The sequence below is a fragment of the Xenopus tropicalis genome, chromosome 8 (assembly GCF_000004195.4).
Source record: "Xenopus tropicalis strain Nigerian chromosome 8, UCB_Xtro_10.0, whole genome shotgun sequence".
Classification (NCBI taxonomy): Eukaryota; Metazoa; Chordata; class Amphibia; order Anura; family Pipidae; genus Xenopus; species Xenopus tropicalis.
In genome coordinates this window covers 105,911,320-105,929,248 of record NC_030684.2, presented here as the reverse complement: position 1 = coordinate 105,929,248, position 17,929 = coordinate 105,911,320, and the positions used below count along the sequence as shown (strand labels likewise).

General features: G+C 39.7%; 1 protein-coding gene across 1 annotated transcript in view; it reads right to left on the bottom strand.

The window, feature by feature from the left end:
* Window positions 1-17,183, bottom strand: part of cdan1 (codanin 1) — a 36,396-nt gene extending 19,213 nt beyond the window's left edge. The window contains exons 1-12 of the mRNA XM_002941085.5: window positions 17,016-17,183; window positions 14,466-15,178; window positions 12,903-13,121; window positions 12,466-12,644; window positions 11,370-11,483; window positions 10,728-10,806; window positions 8,538-8,658; window positions 7,930-8,039; window positions 5,949-6,038; window positions 5,185-5,260; window positions 3,709-3,923; window positions 104-218 (exon numbers count right to left, since the gene is read on the bottom strand). Coding sequence (XP_002941131.2) covers window positions 104-218; window positions 3,709-3,923; window positions 5,185-5,260; window positions 5,949-6,038; window positions 7,930-8,039; window positions 8,538-8,658; window positions 10,728-10,806; window positions 11,370-11,483; window positions 12,466-12,644; window positions 12,903-13,121; window positions 14,466-15,178; window positions 17,016-17,096 — 2,112 coding nt within the window. The 5' untranslated portion in view covers window positions 17,097-17,183. The remainder of the gene's footprint in view (window positions 1-103; window positions 219-3,708; window positions 3,924-5,184; window positions 5,261-5,948; window positions 6,039-7,929; window positions 8,040-8,537; window positions 8,659-10,727; window positions 10,807-11,369; window positions 11,484-12,465; window positions 12,645-12,902; window positions 13,122-14,465; window positions 15,179-17,015) is intronic.
* Window positions 17,184-17,929: the final 746 nt, after the last annotated feature.

Sequence of the window (17,929 nt, the reverse complement as noted above, 5' to 3'; positions counted from 1 at the left end):
TATTGATTGCTCATGCAATTAATCACTAGATACAAATCAGAGTTCAAAGTAAGGCAAATTAATTCTAAATAATTAGAATGGGTGAAAAAACAGTGGCTTGTACCTGCTCATCCATATCAGATTCTCCATCAGCTGGCTCATGCCCAATAATAGAGATGCCATCCAGTTCTTTTATCTCTTGGCACAGGCTGTCCATCAGATGTTGATTAAAATGATAACTATTAACCAGAACAGACAGATACATTCAAGAACAGAATTTCTGCCTAGAGAGATCATACACAAACCATAAAAAAGGGGGAATTTGTGTTACTCACTGTTAAATCCCTTTCTCTTGGGATGTCTGTGGGGCCATGAAGTACAGCATCTGCCAGCAGGAGGCAGGACACTAGAGAAGAAGGAAGACTACTCCTGCCTGCTGCTGCTATACACCTCACCACTTCCTGATCTAGTCATTTTTGTTTAACAAGAGGGCAAGCCCAGAGTCCCACAGACACCCCAAGAGAAAAGGATTAAAGAGTAATACAAAATCCCCTTTTCTCTTATAGGTGTCTGAGGACACAGGGGCCATGCAGACATACCAAACCTGTCCCCTCAATACAAATGGCAGGCCAAAGTGAGGATTCAGAATTTAAGCAACAACGGCCTGCAACACATTTCTGCCAAAACGAGCATCAGATTCTGCAAAGACCTCAAATCAGTAAAATTTTGTGAATGGAGGACAAAGTAGCAGCCCTATATACGTCTGCAGAGGCATGGTTCTGAAAGGCCCAGGAAGTGCCTAGTCCCCTAGCTGAATGAGCTGTGATGCGTACAGCGTTTCTGATCTAATCAGATATAGTTGCCTTGGACACCGCCATGCCCGTATTAGGTACTGATTGGAGAATGAACAAGGAAGCAAATCCGATATCTTTGATGCAGTCAAGGTAGAATTCAAGAGCTAGCAAGTGAGGGGCTACCATCTTTTGGAGAGTGAGGTTAAGGGCAAAAGGGTAGGAATTGTGATGTCCTGGTTAATATGAAAGGCACTGCACACCTTTGGGACAAATAATGGGGCTGTTGGGAGCACCATGCATTCCGACTGGAAAGCCAAGTAGGGTTGTTGGCATGACAAGGTTCCTCATTCTGAGAATCAGCGGCCACAAGGAACACTGTTTTTCAGGTAAGCCTGTGGAAGGCACCAGGGATAAGCTATGCTGAAGTTTATGAGGATGGTGAAGCAAGCTCTGCAAAGCTAATAAGGTGCCACCAGAATCACTATGCTGTGTTTCACATTTTTAAAGACTGAGTAGCAGAAGTGCAAATGCATAAGCCAGATCGAAGTCCCAGCTGGCTGTGAGAGTATCTTCCACTATGGAAGTGGTCCAGAAGTCCTAGCACTGCTCACCAGCCCTGTAGGCTGGCTCCATTGGACTAGGAAATTCCCACTGTACATGTCTCAGGTGGAACTGATTGAATGGAACTGCCTGCATGGATGATACCATAGATCCCAAGACCTGCATGGCAAGTCAGACTGACAGGCATCTGACAAGAAGCTGATGGACCAGGGATTGCAGGCAAGCAGTCTTGTCGGAGGAAGACACACTCGTGTTGACAGTATAAAAAATCATGCCTAAAAAGGGAATGCCGCATGTGGGTGTAAGATGAAACTTTGACATGTTAATTGTCCAACAATGATAGCGGAGTTTCTGCTACTGACATTTTAGTAGAATGTCGTCCAAATAGAGTGTTATAGAACACAAGGAATATAGAGTGTTATGGGACCTGAGACATAAACAAGTGAGGAGGGGGTGGGAGAGAAAACCCAATGCGGAAACTCTTGGAAAGTATTGTGTGTACCCAGGGGTCCTAGGTGAGGTGAAAATAGGCTTCCTGAAAGTACATCTGTATACCCCCTACAGAAAAACGCTCCATGAGATAGTCATGCTGAGGAGGATTTATCAGAAGGTTTTGACTGAGAACTCTTTGCCACAAGTTCGCTTCTGGAAATGGTTCTTGGAACTGGTGTTTGGTGATATGAAATCCCTGCTAAAGGAGGGCTTAGAGTTCTTGCAGAGAAAAAAAGCATCCGTGGGGAAAGGCATTTTGTAATATTGGCTGAGGCAGGAGTATTTTACCTCCAGTTGTCTTAACTGAGACTCTTGTCAAGCTTAGGCCCAAAGAGTAGAATAAGGTAGTAAAGAGGTTTTTTTGGAAGGTAGGTCTGTCGACCAAAGTTCCATCCAAAGGGAGTGGCGGGATATCCAGACCTAATTGCACTGAGGGAGAGTTGAAAACAGGCCAGGGAGGCAGAGAGACAGCTGGGGAAGGCAGAGGGAAGAACAAAGGATTGGTTTACTGACCTCCTAAGCCTTACTGTCATACAGCTTTTGTTTTGCCTGCTCCAGTGGAGACTTACTGACCCCAGTAATAAGTCTTCCATGTAGGGAGAAGACAGGATAGAGGGACTCCTGCACAGAAATCTCTTGGACAATCCCTGGTGCCAGCTTAGGCTGGCCGCAGAATTCCTAAGGCAGTCCTGTCTCCTTGAAGGCACTAGAAAAAATGGATTAGATCAGGAAGTGGTTATGGGTATTGCAGCAGGCAGGTGGAGTCTTCTTGCTTCTTCTCTAGTGTCCTGCCTACTACTGGTGGATGCAATACCCCATTGTTCTGTGTACCACAGACTTCTATAAGAGAAAATGACATTTCTGCATACCGTGGCTGAGAAATAGTATCTATATGCTTTGTAAGCCAGCAAAACAGTCTCTTCGATATTTAAACATGATCTCCCTTTGTGTTCAACTTTCTTTTTTTTTTTTTTTTTAAATTACCAAACAACCCCTTTGCAGTGTACCCATTGCTTAAACAGAGAGTTCCTGGATTAACCTTGGCCTCTATACCCATTTAACACCATAAGCTTATAGGACCAAAACTGATGTTTTATCACCATTTCCTCTAGTGGGAATTCAGAGTGTCATAAAATCTCTAAACACTGAAACACACACTATCTGCAGCTCCTCCAGGGTGAGCCTTCTTATTAGCCAATGTGTCACTTATGACTGAATGGATAAAAGGATAAGGGATTTTTTTTTTTTCTTTTAAATTGATATTTCAAAACATCTGATACAATTTATTTATGTTTATCAGTATTATCATTAAAGGAGAAGGAAAGGTAAAAACTAAGTAAGCTTTATCAGAAAGGTCTATGTAAATACAGCCATAAGCACTCACAGAAACGCAGAGTTCTCTTTCAAAAGATACAGGATTTCTTGTCTGTTTGTTATCCTGTGCCAGAGACACGCAGCTCTCTCCTGCTCCCCCTCCCTCAAGAATGCTAAAAACTCCCTCCTCCATTCAGCAAGAAGCTTCCTCAGTCTTACTAACTGAGCATGTACACAGGTCTTGGTGCAGGAGCGAGGCATTATGGGAACTTTCTTTACAGAGTTCGGCGTTTTTTTATCCTATGAGGCTTCTGATCATCTGAACGGGAGAAATATGGGGAGACTTAAGGACACTATTAAGAGAAATGAAGGTATGCCTGTAGCTTGAGATTAACTCTTTATTAGCCTTTCCTTCTCCTTTAATAGTAACAACACACATCTATAGAGAACCAACATAATCCACAGCTCTGTACATTAAATGGGTGTACATTCAACAAACAGGTTTACATACAAAACAACCAATAACCAAGAGTATTTTTTTGCTTGCAACAATAAAAATGATATTTACTTTCCAGCACAGAGTATGAAGTCTCTGAAGAACTCCTGGTAACCAGGGAAGCATGGAGGTGGGCACGGCCCACAAATACTCTGGGGGGTCACAAATCTTTCCTGCAAGCGCTTAAGTCTGTTCAGATTGTCTGAGCCGACCACGTTTAGCACATCCTGATCTGGGTTATCACCAGCACTGGAGCTGCCAATACCCCCACTGGGCCCTTTACACATCTAAAAATTGAACATTTAAAAGTCTAATTATTTTATTTACATGTACAGTTTGTATATAAACGGTTTCTTGGCAACAAAATTTCCTATTTTGTGTCATTAGTCCTGTTTAATGGCAGTGACCCCTGTTTATTTTTCTGTGTAAGAAGAAGTTAAATGTATTCTGCTTTGTTGTCCAAACTTGTGTTTTTTTGCCACATTCCGCTTGGCTACACATTAGATCTTTCTGAAACAAACATTTTTTACCAGTGCAGGGCATCAGTAAACTATATTTAAAAGCAAATTCAACATTTTTTAGTGTTACTGATCCTTTCAAATCATAACCACAAATGTCAATACAACTTGGGTACTACAGCCTAATTTTTCGTTCTATCACTGATTTTAAAAGTTATGCATTTGGGTGTTCAGTTCATAATATATAAATCTCTCCTTTAAAAGCTTTACTACAGCTAAAGAAAGGAAAGATACACAGCTACATATGAGTACCACTCTACTACTCTTTATCAAGGTGATAAAGCATACCTTCTATTAAAAGCATAGCCCCAGGCTCAGAAGTAGTATATATATGTATAACTTTATTTATAAGCAATATAAGAATACACAGCCCTGTACAAACTTACAAGGTACAAAAGTACACAGAGATAATAAATACAAGCAATAATTGATATTTATATGCTTTATAATTTTTTTTTGCTTTTAAAGGTTTTATTTTGCGGTTTACAAACCACAAAAGTTAAAATACAGAAGGAACAATATAACAAAACAAAAATAGTGTGTGCTATACAATCATGGCATACAGTACAGAAGTAGCAGGTAGCTGTGTTTACTTAACAGAGGCCATAGGCACATAAACAATGTATGACTGCACAAAATATAAGACATTAATTATTGCTTAGGGGATGATGTATGTTTATTACTTAAGGTGGCCACACACGTGGCGATTTGTGATCTTTCATTAAATTCGCCACTAACCTTCAGGGCTGAAACGGCAGATAAGGAGGTAGAAACAATATGATTTCTACCTCCTTCTGCCGAGTCAGCAGATTTTGCTCAGGCGCCTTCTATGGCGCCCGATCAAAATCTTTTAACCTGGCTGATTGGCGAGTCGACCGATATCAGCAGCCTCCTGCGATATTGGTCGACTCGCCATACATGCACTGAATATCGTACGAAATGAGGTTTCGTACGATATTATCGGTGCGTGTATGGCCAGCTTAATGCAAAACAAGTGTCCAGAGTCTAAAATATGAAAATGCATTCTTACCTGGACAAGCTGCTTCTGAAATAATCTAGCAAAGTGGCTCTGGTTACATACTGCAGAAAGACTGGACATCATCCCCCTGAAAAGACCAACAATAATTAGAAATTAGCAGCTGGGTAAGACAGGACCTACTAAAATTACATTTTATTTAAGGGATAAATGAACCTTGTCATTTTGTTAACTCCCTTTCTGATCAGAAATATCAATATTAATTTATCAAATTGATCAAACTATCTGCAAAAATATTTTACACCTTTACTTTTAAAACACTGGCCTGATTCCTAAGAACCAGTAGTTGAAATGCTGACCAGCAATACCCAATGATATGAGTCATCCAGCATGCAGAGATGGGTAAAATACCTGCAGTATATTAATAAGCATTTCCTAGTGTAATCTCTTGCTTATGCTCTGCAGTATAGCTTATGAAGAGAGTATAGGTATCACAAAATATTGTGGTGACAGTCAGACCGTTTCAAAAATATCTACGGCAACAAATACTATTTGTCTCAAATTACATCCTAACTGACCTTCAAGCTGGCCTTGCTAGGGTATGAAGCAGAACAAATGTCTATTCTCCCCTATTCTCAGCCTAACAATGCAATCAGTCTGTCACCCTGCTTCTGCTTAAAAGCCTTCCCAAGAGAGCTAGCCTCTCAGATTTTAATTACTTCAGGAAGGTTATATGGGATAACCCAGCAAGCAATGAACCACATAAGTTGTGCTTCTTTTTTGTTTCTTTTGTTTATACAGTATGTTTCGCCACCTACCTTATCCTACTGCCAAGGCAACGCTCAAAGTCCCAATCTGCTTTTCTATGTTTATCTTCCCACTCTCGCAGCAATTCATAGAAAACATCTCTGGCAGTATGTGGAAGACAGGACATAAGTTACAGTCATGCATAAAATATTATTATTATAACCTGGAAAACACTTAAATGATCCCTTACTTTTCCCTCAAAATAATATCCCCTTCTCAAGCAGATAAAAAATCCAGCATGAGGTGCAAAGTGTCAGGGGGCACAGGCAAACCCTGTCCTTTCTGCCTGTAGTAGGCACTATTGCCCTTGGACACACAAGTTAAATGTAAAGTCTACATTTGCCCACAATGTATATCAGTTGGGCACGTCTCTCCCACCCAAATGGCATCATGTGTACTGCATATATCCCCTCCGCTTGCCAGCACCATCGCATTTTCCTAAAGCAAATAGCAGCTTTCACCTGGTGGCCATTTTTCCTCTGATACATAATCAGTTACATTTAAATCTGCAAACAGCATACACACACACAGACCCTTATTCAGCATACATTTCATCAGGAATACAGGCTCACACAGACACAACTGTCTCTGATAAAAGTTCTGCTTTGTTTGAGCTGAGCTCAGGAGAGGAGGTTAGGAGAAAAAAATTGAAGCAGACAGTTAGAGCTGAGTTTCTATGGGAACCAGCAATGTCATCTCTCCATTGGCTGCTAGATTGGAGGGTGTGTTTAGTAATCTGAGCTTATAACAACTGAGCATGCCCACAAGCCAAAAGTAAACCAAATTCCTAAGAGAGGGGGCAGAAGGGGTTACAGAAGGAGAAGGAAATTTAAGTGATTAAGGAGATGTTGCAGCCTTACTATTAACCTCTGATTAAAAAAGCTATTCACGGATTACATTTTTGTGTGTGGGGTTTACATGTCCTTTAAGGGATGTGTAGGTAGGAGGGGCTTAGCATACCTGCCTTCCCCTCTTGAATACATACGAAAGGGTCCTAGAGGTATTAGCTATCGGGGAGCCCTCTCTAGTTCCATTAGCTTAAATCTTACAAATATTTTAAATAATAAACAAAAATGATTAAAGACTTATAATAATAACAAAATAGACAATAGACAGGCCGTGTTGTCATAGCTTAAATCTAGTACTTTGGTTTGCTTAGTTTGGATCCATGCAAATTATTTTAAATGAGAATGCCACAGCAACATTTTTGGCATAATGAAAAAAATTATCAACGGCTTTTCCAACATACATTAAATATTTTCAATATTCCCTAACTAGTCTCTATACAAAATGTTCTGACTCTTAAAACAATGCAACAAAAGAACTTTCAGTACAAAAGGAGCTTATTGCAAAATTACTGCCATTCAGGCATTCAACAGAATCCCTTAACTTGCGGGGACAGTGTTTATCACCTTAAAGGAGAAGGAAAGCTACTGAGGCATTTTATTGCCAATACATTAGGTCATAATAGTGCAAGCTAAAACGCAATTTTTATTCTACAGAATGCTTTACCATACTTGAGCAAACAGCCACAAAAGCTTTGTTTAAGATAGCAGCTGCCATTTTCGCTTCACTTCCAGGCAGCAGCATGCAGGTACAAAACAGCCCTCAGCTCATATTACAGCAGAGAGGGGAGGGGGGAGGAGGAGAAGGGGGGGAAGAGAGGAGCAAACTGAGTAAGCTCGTGCTTTGCCTGAAGGATTTGTCTGAGAGAAAGAAGTCTGACACAGAAGATAATGTATACAGAATAGAAGGACAGAAATGTGGCATTTCTTTTCACTGAGGAACCCTGAGCAGCAGTACTGTAAGTATTTATGGCTGTATTTTCATAGGCCTTGCTGATAAAGCTTTCTTACTTACACTATTGGCAATTGTACAGACAATCAAGCATCAATATAGCTAGGAGCATTTAAAGTAAAAATATTATTTGCATAATATAACTCTAAAACATAAATGGAGTGAAGTAATTTTCAATAAAGCTATTAAATATACCTCTGTTTTTTAAAGATATGGAAGGCCCGGTCACTTGTAAAGTTAGACCTGTTATCAGTTTCAGGCTGAAACGACACTGACTGTATGGCAGGTGGAAGAAAGAGGGAAACCTATAAAATACATAAAAAGTTGTGACATTTCCTATGAGAAAACTGATCTATGTACTGTATGAACACATGTAAGAATAGACAAGTTTTTTTTACTGCAAAAATACACTAAATTCAGATACAGTAACATATTGTACAGCAGTAACACTTTATTCAAAAATAATTTGTAACAGTTCTAAGGACCTGATCACCTCACACTATTTAATGTGTGTCTTTGCAAAGGAAAACAACTGGAACTTCACTCCTGTTTGCACCAGCTGGGGAACTATTATTTGAGCATGCCGACATCTCTGCCAATGTCACTGCGACCCTGAATATCCAAAACAGTAAAAATCCAAATTTTAAAGTTACGATTTTTACTCTACTGTACATGCATGCTATCCAGGGCAGTGCAGAGGATAATACACAGTCCAATAGCCTAATGGACAATTCTAAGATAGTTTCATGTAGGATATACAACTGTTCATACTTTTTCACGGAAGCTTCTATTCTACCTCATACCTTGGCAGTACTGTTTTCATAGGCTTTCAGAAGTCGCTCATGCAATGCAGATGAAAATGCTGAAATACGTTCATTTTCAGAAAGAAGCTTCAAAGTTCCTTTATCCAAATGTGAAATGACCCTGAAAGAAGCAAACAGTGTAAAATGAACAAAAGTAGGTGACAATACGTATAAAAATAAAGTTTAAAAAAATTAAAGAAAGTGTACTGTATATACTCGAGTATAAGCCGATCCGAATATAAGCCGAGGTACCTAATTTTACCTAAGAAAACTGGAAAAACATATTGACTCGAGTATAAGCCTAGGGTGGGAAATGCAGCCGCTACTGCTAAGTTTCAATAATCAAATTATTTAATAAAAGGACACTCACAAGTGCTTACATGACTACCATATTAATAAACACAAGGTATGGGCTGGAAAATGAGGCGCATCCAACATAAGATAACCACATGCAAGGTTGTACAGGTTAATATCTCATTTAATTTTTGTAGTGTCTAGGTAATGATAGTCCTGCACAGTTTTGCCCTGTTAGGATATGTTGCCATAACTGTATGTTATGCCATACCCGCTGCAGAATGCATATGCTACTGTAGCTGCAGATTGTTGCTTTGTTATTTGCACACATTGTTCTGATTCTCTGCTGCTGCAGCAAGTTGTTGTTGAGCTATAGCATGCTACAGTTCACCTCAGAAGGTTATAGTAGCAAGAGTACCTCTTACTTGCAGGGTTAACCTTAATGTGCTCAGTCTACACACACAACTGACTTGCACCAAACGGAATAAACTCACTAGGAAGGTATAAATCAGGAATAATCCGTCATCCTTATTTTTCTAATACATCTTTCTATACATTATTATTTGGCTCTCTGAGCTACAGGCCCAACATGCAATCAGATTGCAATGGCCCAGTATGCCCCTCCATTTGACAGTCTATTCACAGTTCTAGTTTTAGTTGTCAAAAGCCTGTACTTACATCCACTACTGAAAAATATTTTTGTTCGATGGTTTATATGTGATTTCATTTAGTGTGCAGATGGTCACAACTGTGTTTAGCTCCCTAAAATCCAAGCATTGATCTTCTATCAGGCCTTCAAAATCTATATGGGATCTATGTAAATGGCTTCCTAACTGAAGCTCACAAGTAGAAAGGTGGGGTCCAGATGCACATGCATCAGGCCTATAATTTATCTCCAGAAGCAGTTCTAAGCAAGCATGAACAAAGGTCGCGCTGCGCGCCGAGAAAGTAAGTCTTAAATAAGTATGTCTTATGGGCTACCTGCACATCCATCGGCAAGCACGAAAGGTGACGCTGGGGGGGGTGCGCGCCCCGACCTTCGGTCCTGCTTGGCGCACAGCGTGTGTGCGTGCAGCGTGACCTTTGTTAGTGCTTGCCGATGGATGTGCAGGTACCCCCTAAAACAGACTTACTTTCTCGGCGCGCAGCGCGACCCGCCGTGTGCGCTCGGGTGCTGCAGGGGGGGAAGGGTTGGAGCGTCCCCTTTGTTCGTGCTTGCCGATGGATGTGCAGTTACCCCCTAAGACTGACTTATTTAAGACTTACTTTCTTGGCGAGCAGCGCGACCCGCCGTATGCCGCAGCGCTACCTTTGTTTATGCTTTGCCGAGGGATGTGCAGGTAGGATAAGTAATCCAGCTTGCCTCGAGTATAAGCCGAGGATTCCTTTTTTAGCACATTTTGATTGCTGGAAAACTCGGCTTATACTCAAGTATATACGGTAATTCCAAGAAACATTCTGATATATCTATATTAGGTATAGGATATATTGGCCCTGAATGCTTGGGACCAAGGATTTTCTTGATAAGGGATCTTTTTGTAATTTCGATCTCCATACCATAAATCTGCTAAAAATCATATAAACATTAAATAAACCCAATAGGATTGCTTGCCATCATTATGGATTAATACAGCTTAGTTACCATCAAGTGCAAGATACTCTTTTATTACTAAAGAGAAAAAGTAGGAAAAAGGGAGATGGTCTTCCAGCAATTTGAAGTCTTCGAGAATTTCAGTTATGAATTTCTGTTAAATGCCAATATACAGGATTAAGAACTACAATATAAACATGGGCAACCTTCATGACAGCAGTTAATGGGTTATTAGAACCCTTGGCAAATATAATGTTAACGTAACTGATTACAAATACAAATGATGCAGTAACAGAAAAACATACGGAAACTGAAAATCAAGGACCACCACAGCAAAGAATACACAATTGTGAACACTTTGAAAGTAAGGTTGCTCCACTACATCTGGAAAAAAAAAAAAAGAAAAAATATTATAATATTTTGTACATGTTATAAACAAACTATATAAATAAAATCTATATAAATTTGACCTTATTTTTTATTTCTAAAACCATAATTTCCAAGAAAGGCACTATTATATAATAATTCAGGGTCTGAATTAACCCTTTTTGTGTTGGTAATTTAAAGTCTAGCACTGAATTAATGGAAACCGAGTACTGTTACCCAGAGGAGTAAATTCCAATATCTGTGGAGCGTATGTCTGTTTTGAACAGTGATGCTTATTTCTGCTTCGACTACATAATACAGAGGTCATGGAATGTGTGCTCAATATGTATACGTTATTATGAAGATTTACGGTTCTGTACAGCTTTCAAGTAACTTGTTAGCCTGGAGGATGTACAGATCCTTGATGAATTCAGCTCATCTTATATAATGATATTGTGAAATCTGACCACTTGTCCAAACTGCTCTGACAAATAGTTCAGGGCAATAGCGTTGCATTTCCACAAATGAAAATTCATTTTGAATACCTAGGTTTCCAGCAAAAAAAATAATTTAGCAATCACCTTTAATGTTGCATGTTACATCAGAATCACACTCTCCATCTGCAGCATGCCCCCTTGATGTGAGCAGCTGCAGGACAAAAAAGAATTCCAGGAATATATTGGGCACAAGATTTTCTGCAATTAAATAAAAGGTTTATTAAATCCTACATTGACTTTCACATTAAAAAAAACAAAAGAAACAAAACACATCAATAGGAAGCCAGCAAAGTTAATACATTGGATACCAAAAAATGCACGTCCAGCTGGTGTATCCCAGCTACTCTAATCCTTATGAACAATTAGGCTAATTGCACATGGGGCTACTTGACTGGCAAATAAGGGTGTTTTGACCTTTGTTGTAGAACGGAAGCCAAAATAGCCTTTTGTTCATGACTCCTGTCAATAAACACATCCCCTTGTGAGAGATGGTTTACCAGTTCATTAAGATTTATGGCAGTATGTACATTACAATTTTTAAATTGGTAACACAGGAATACCACTCAATGTATCTTACAAATCTGCATAAGTAAGGATGTCTCATTTTTTAAAATGATTTTTTTAAAAGGAAGCAGTTACCTGAAACAAAATAAATTTTTACACGGAATAAAATGTTGATATTTTTTCTAATTTTGCACTAATAAAAAACGAAAATGTTTTAGAATTCCCATATTATCTCTGTGTCTGTTTTCAACAATATACTGTGGAAGAATCCACAGTATCCAGTGTCAATTTCTTTATATTATGGCATTAGAAAAATGGGCTCAGAGTAAGTCACTCTCAAACTGAGAGGCCAGTGTTTGCACTGGCATATAATTATTTCTTTCTAGTACATATATATTTTCTTAGTTTGTCTAAGAAAAATACTTTATCTTAATGTACTTGATTTGCTGCTCACCAGCTCCAGTCTCACAGTACTTGTTATCAAATAAATCTTTAGTGAATACATTTTAATAACCGAAGCCAAAATGTGAAAACAGAAATTTAGCAAAAGCATTCAGACAAAAATCATTTATAAACAAAAAAAGTAATTAAATAAAAAACCTTAAAAATGTACATGAATGAAGCCAGGTTATCAAAATTGCAAAAAGAAGAGGTGCCAGTTAAGTGGTTTGTTTACCTGCTATACAAGCTGAATAGAGCTCAGCAAGGATGTTCAGCTGCTTCCTGTATGTAACCTTGGCACTGTCTGCATTGACCAGGGTATCTGCAGATATGCTCATGTTTCGGCTGTAGCTCTTGGTGGGAGTTACGGGATCCAATACAATTGGAGAGCTTGTCTGCTGCATTAATTTGGATCTAATAGAGTAAAAAAAAAAAAATAGTTTAAGTGGACGTTAAATTAATGACCCCCCCCCCCCCCCCCATCTGTTTTTATAATAGGTTATGGGTGTACAAAGCATGTGTACAGTTAGATCAATTTACACATTCAGCAACACACTTTCTGAATCTAACCTAATTCTAATTCAAAGTCAAATAATCTTCAATCTGCAGAAGTTTAGCTAAAACATAAGAATTGCCATTATATACTTTCCTGAATGAGTAAAGATTTTATACCTTTCCTTCTTTAATATCTCCCTTTCTTCATGAAGGCTTCCGCCCTTTGCAGGAGAACAGTTTCCTTCTTTAACATTAGTGAACACATCCATGCCTGCCTGGTGTTGGTTTATTGTGGACTGCCGTATTGGTGTGGAAGTGAAGCAGACCCTGGATTTGGATATCAAGTGTACATCATTGATCGGAGTAGGGTTGATTCTTCTGGATGGTTTAGATTTGCTGCAGAAATTAAGAGAAATTTACTTAACTTAAATCATAAAAAGGCCTTTTTATAATATTGAGAATTGTAAATTGCACAGCAATAAAGCAAAAAAAAAAATTTGCACAAATTGAAAATGAATAAGCCGAGCAACACACCAGTTTGTTTAGTAAACTTAGGTTGTTTTTTTTTTTTTTTTTTTTCTTTTGAACAGAAGATCAAAGCAGTCTGGTGCAGAAAAGTGCAGGCACACAGAGCCGATATCTGTACAATTGAGTATGAATACTAAAATTTTAAAAACTGTGCCTATTTTCTGCAATTTTTCTGTTAATTTAATTTAAATTCTGCGACTTTTTTATACTTTGTCGCAACGAGCATAAAAGTTTCGGATTCATTCAAGTTTCAGTATTGCGACTTTCCTTTGGTTAGGTTGGAGCTGCAGAGTGCCATTGAGCCCTATGGGAGACTTTCCTTGGGCCAGGTTGGAGCTGCAGAGTGCCATTGAGCCCTATGGGAGACTTTCCTTGGGCCGGGTTGGAGCTGCAGAGTGCCATTGAGCCCTATGGGAGACTTTCCTTGGGCCAGGTTGGAGCTGCAGAGTGCCATTGAGCCCTATGGGAGGCTTCCAAAATCATGCACTGAAGGTTCAAAGTCAGAAACTTTTTCGTTCGGATACGAAAATTTCAGTACTTTCAGATCGCACATTATTTTCGTACGACCACGATGCAATCTGAAATTTCCTTATTTGATATGATTTTTTCTTAAATGTACTTTTCTAAGTCTGAAATTCGGATAAATCAGCCCCCAAGGTCTTGCATTTGTTGGCAGCGTGTGCCTGCACCCGGGCAGATTCATTGCTTCCGGGTGCAGGCACAAGTAGATTTTTTTTAAGTGTAGGGGCAGTTCACTTTTAAATTAATTTTTAGTATGATGTAGACAATTATATTCTGTGAAAATTTGCAAGGTCAGTGACCCTCTTTTGAAAGCTAGAGGTATAGAAAGATATAGAAGAGGAAGGCAAATTATTTAAAAACATTTAATAAAGACCAGAACCACCCCTCTGACCAACCTTTTTCATTGTAATTTTGCACCTGCAAAACCTCTCTCTCTGGCGTCACAAAGACACAAGTGATCACTGGAGCTGCTGATGGAACTGACTTATCACTAATACAAAATACACACAACTAACAACGTCCAGTTATTTTGTCTTCTTAATATAAATACAGTTTTTTCAATGATGTAATATGAATGCTTTCTTAAACAAAAATAGATGGATATGGATATGAAATGAACAGAGTAGCTGTTATAACAAGAGTTTATCAGGAATGTAATTTAGCAGTATAACCCAATAGTTTAAAACATACCTGGTAGATCCAGCTGAAGCATTCATTGGAGGGAATTCATCCAAGTTATTGAGATTTAGTTGGCAAACACCAGGAGGAGATGTAACAGAGTCAGAGCCTCCTTGAATTCTCCTGTTTGCGCTCCATGAAACATCTCCCTGGATTTCTTCCTCATTTGATCTCCTTCCCTGGTCTCTGGATATTTGGCGACCAGAGCTGTTATTCTTTTTACGACCACGTCGAGGTGGTTGCCCATCAGGTGTAAGAACCAAAAAGTTTCCCAAGCTGGGTTTGTGTGCAGAACGTTTTTCACTGTAATGCATCAATGGGCTGCAGCCAAGGTTTGGACTAGTTGAAACAGAATGTTTTCCAGACAGATTAGCAGTCAGGTTTGATCTGGACAAAAAAGAAGAGTCATTGGAGACAGAAGTGGGAGACAAAAAACAACTATTTGATGTATTTGATGCATTTGAGCTATTAGGAGTATGGGCAAAAAGCTGCATCCGGCTTCCACGGTGACCTGATGAATTAGAGGCCCTCTTCTCTGAAACTGTCCGTTGGTGGGTGGTGCTACTGGACTTTGATACAGTCTTAGAGGTTGGGGTCTTTGCTGGAGTAGAGGGTCCATTAGTCAGAATCTGACTAGTCTGCTCACGTAAAAAATTAAGAAGAAATGGGACAAAGTCTTTCTGAAGTAGACTGAGGGAGGCAAGACTGGGAGGTGCAGGTTTCTCCTATAAAGACAAACAAATAGGTAAGTAACAAATAGGTAAGTACTGAAGAAAATAGTAGCCCACAAAATGATTTTATTTAGTTACATTTATATGCACACAGCAAACCCACAGCTACCACTGCATATACAATACCAGCAAGTTTATTGCAGGACTCTACCACACATTACCAGCACTGGCCCTTTAATAGCCAGCATACCCCAAAACCCTTTCACAGCAAAATGACAATGCAAACTCTAAACTTATTTACTCAGCAGCAGAACATTTTGTAGTATCCCTTAAAATCCGATCCTACATACTCTCTTTATATGGGCTAATAAAAACTACAGCCATGTCCCATTGCAGTAAGTCTGACTATAGTGTAAATTAGCGCTACAATGCAACCTGTGACTTTAATTAAGTCTGACTTAAGTACCATAAGGCAGCCCAACCTTTCCAGTTGACAACATTCGACAGGTTCAGAATGAACTGTTTCAAGGCTCCAGCTGTAGTTTGCTTAAGGTGGCCACACATCCAGAGAACCAAGCTGACAGACTGGCTTGCAAAGCTGTTTGGGGTTTGGTGTAGCTAAAATGCCAGGGCCTATTTTTAGTCTCAGTCCAGACATGACAAACTGGTGGATAGTTGGCTGCAGACATTTAAGAGTCAGAACCAGCAGTGCAGAAAGGGATAAGTATTGCTTTAAATAGCACATACATTTATAAATAAAAGTCAAAACCACTGACAATTTTTTAATGACTGTACGCTGGAAAGTTGCTATATGGATGATGATAGAAAATGTATTTTTGAGTTTGCATCCCCTTTAAAGGAGAATGCAAGTCAAAATTTAAAAAGCGTACTGCCCTATTGTTTAGCTCAGAACAGGAGACAGGATCAAGTTACACACATGCTCAGAGAATAGGAAGGCTGCCGCTGGCACCTACAGGAAGGACAGAGAGATTTCAGTGACATCACTGTAGTCTTCACACTGCTTTAGGCTGCCAGCACCATATCTCAGAGAAGCAAGCAGGGATCTGGGAATTTAGATATGCAGTAAGTACTTAATAAGAATGCCTTTAGGCTTACTTTTAATTTATATTAACCTTTCCTTGTCCTTTAAGGTACTTAATATTATTAAACATTTAAGTGACTTGGTTTGAGTTTTCCGGTACTATCATTTTTAACTAAAAAGAAGAAGCCAAATCACAAATGTGTAAAAACTGTTTAGTACATTTAACTGAAAGAAGGAATAAAATCCCAAATAACTTGGCAATCCATATTATTTCAGTGGCAGCTAAACACACAGGGGAGATCTCATTTACAAACTTTGGACCAAGACTAGTGACAACTAAGCAAGTTACAGCCCACCTGAAAATGTTTGACCGGGTTGCTATGGGTTACTAGACCTGGGAGAAACTTTGCAACTTTGTCCCTGTATGCCAGCTGTTTCTGTGACATAGACCTATCCACAACCCAACCCCAATGGTAGGTGACCAGTGAGCCCAGCAACATTGTAATTACACTGTAGTATCTAAATCACCAGAGGCAGTTTAGTTGAAGAGTACATTCATAAAACTAACCTTGCAAACAATAAGAACTAGCTGCCAAGCTGGCATCATACCAGTGCCACCCTTTCTCCCCACAAGTGACCCTTCTAGGCAGCAACTACACACACAAACAACACATAAAGCTGACTGACATATAAACACTATTTAATGTGCCTATCCCACAATAAATAACCTTAGACACATGATGATAAGCAGTTGTGAGTGGCAGTGCCCTCAGGGCAATATGGGAGCCTTTACTGTCATAATACACGGGTACTCTCCTATACCATCGCACTGCATGGAGGCCACTATACCTGCGAAGTGCTCATTACCCAGCGCAGAACTGCGTCTACTGTAAGCTGCTCCTGCAGCAACAACTCCAACACCGCCGCCATTCTGCGGCCTGCCCCCTTCAGCTTAGCGCGCCAACCACTAGCACCGCTGACGCCGCCGTGTGGGCGGAGCTACGGGCTTAGGGAGGCGGAGTTCCCTACACGTGGAAAGCACTAACCAGTGAAGAGCGGAGAAGCAGTAGGCTGGCAGCAGGAGAGGGGGTTTGTTTGGCTCTGGAAAGTCAGCAAGTAGTGGGGGGTAATGGGCGGCTTGGTCTGGAGACTGATTGTACTGTTTGACGCACTGTATGTATAGTGCTGACTAATGTAAGATGGCTACAATACAGTTCGCATCGCGTACAGAAAATACAGCATTTATTTGCATGAGTGGGCACACGGGGGCTGGCGACAACAAGTATAGGAGGGAAATACCTATGGCTCCAAATGAACCTAAATCGTGAAAAGTTAATTAGGACTGTGAATGGGGTCAGTGAAATGGCCGAGGCCAAATATATTGCTACAAAAAAGGAGAATTCTGGGAGGCTGTTAGCTACAGTGGTGTGGAAAACTATTTGCCCCCTTCCTGATTTCTTATTCTTTTGCATGTTTGTCACACAAAATGTTTCTGCTCATCAAACACATTTAACTATTAGTCAAAGATAATATAATTGAACACAAAATGCAGTTTTTAAATGAAGGTTTACATTATTAAGGGAGAAAAAAAAACTCCAAATCTACATGGCCCTGTGTGAAAAAGTTATTGCCCCCCTTGTTAAAAAATAACTTAACTGTGGTTTATCACACCTGAGTTCAATTTCTGTAGTCACCCCCAGGCCTGATTACTGCCACACCTGTTTCAATCAAGAAATCACTTAAATAGGAGCTACCTGACAAAG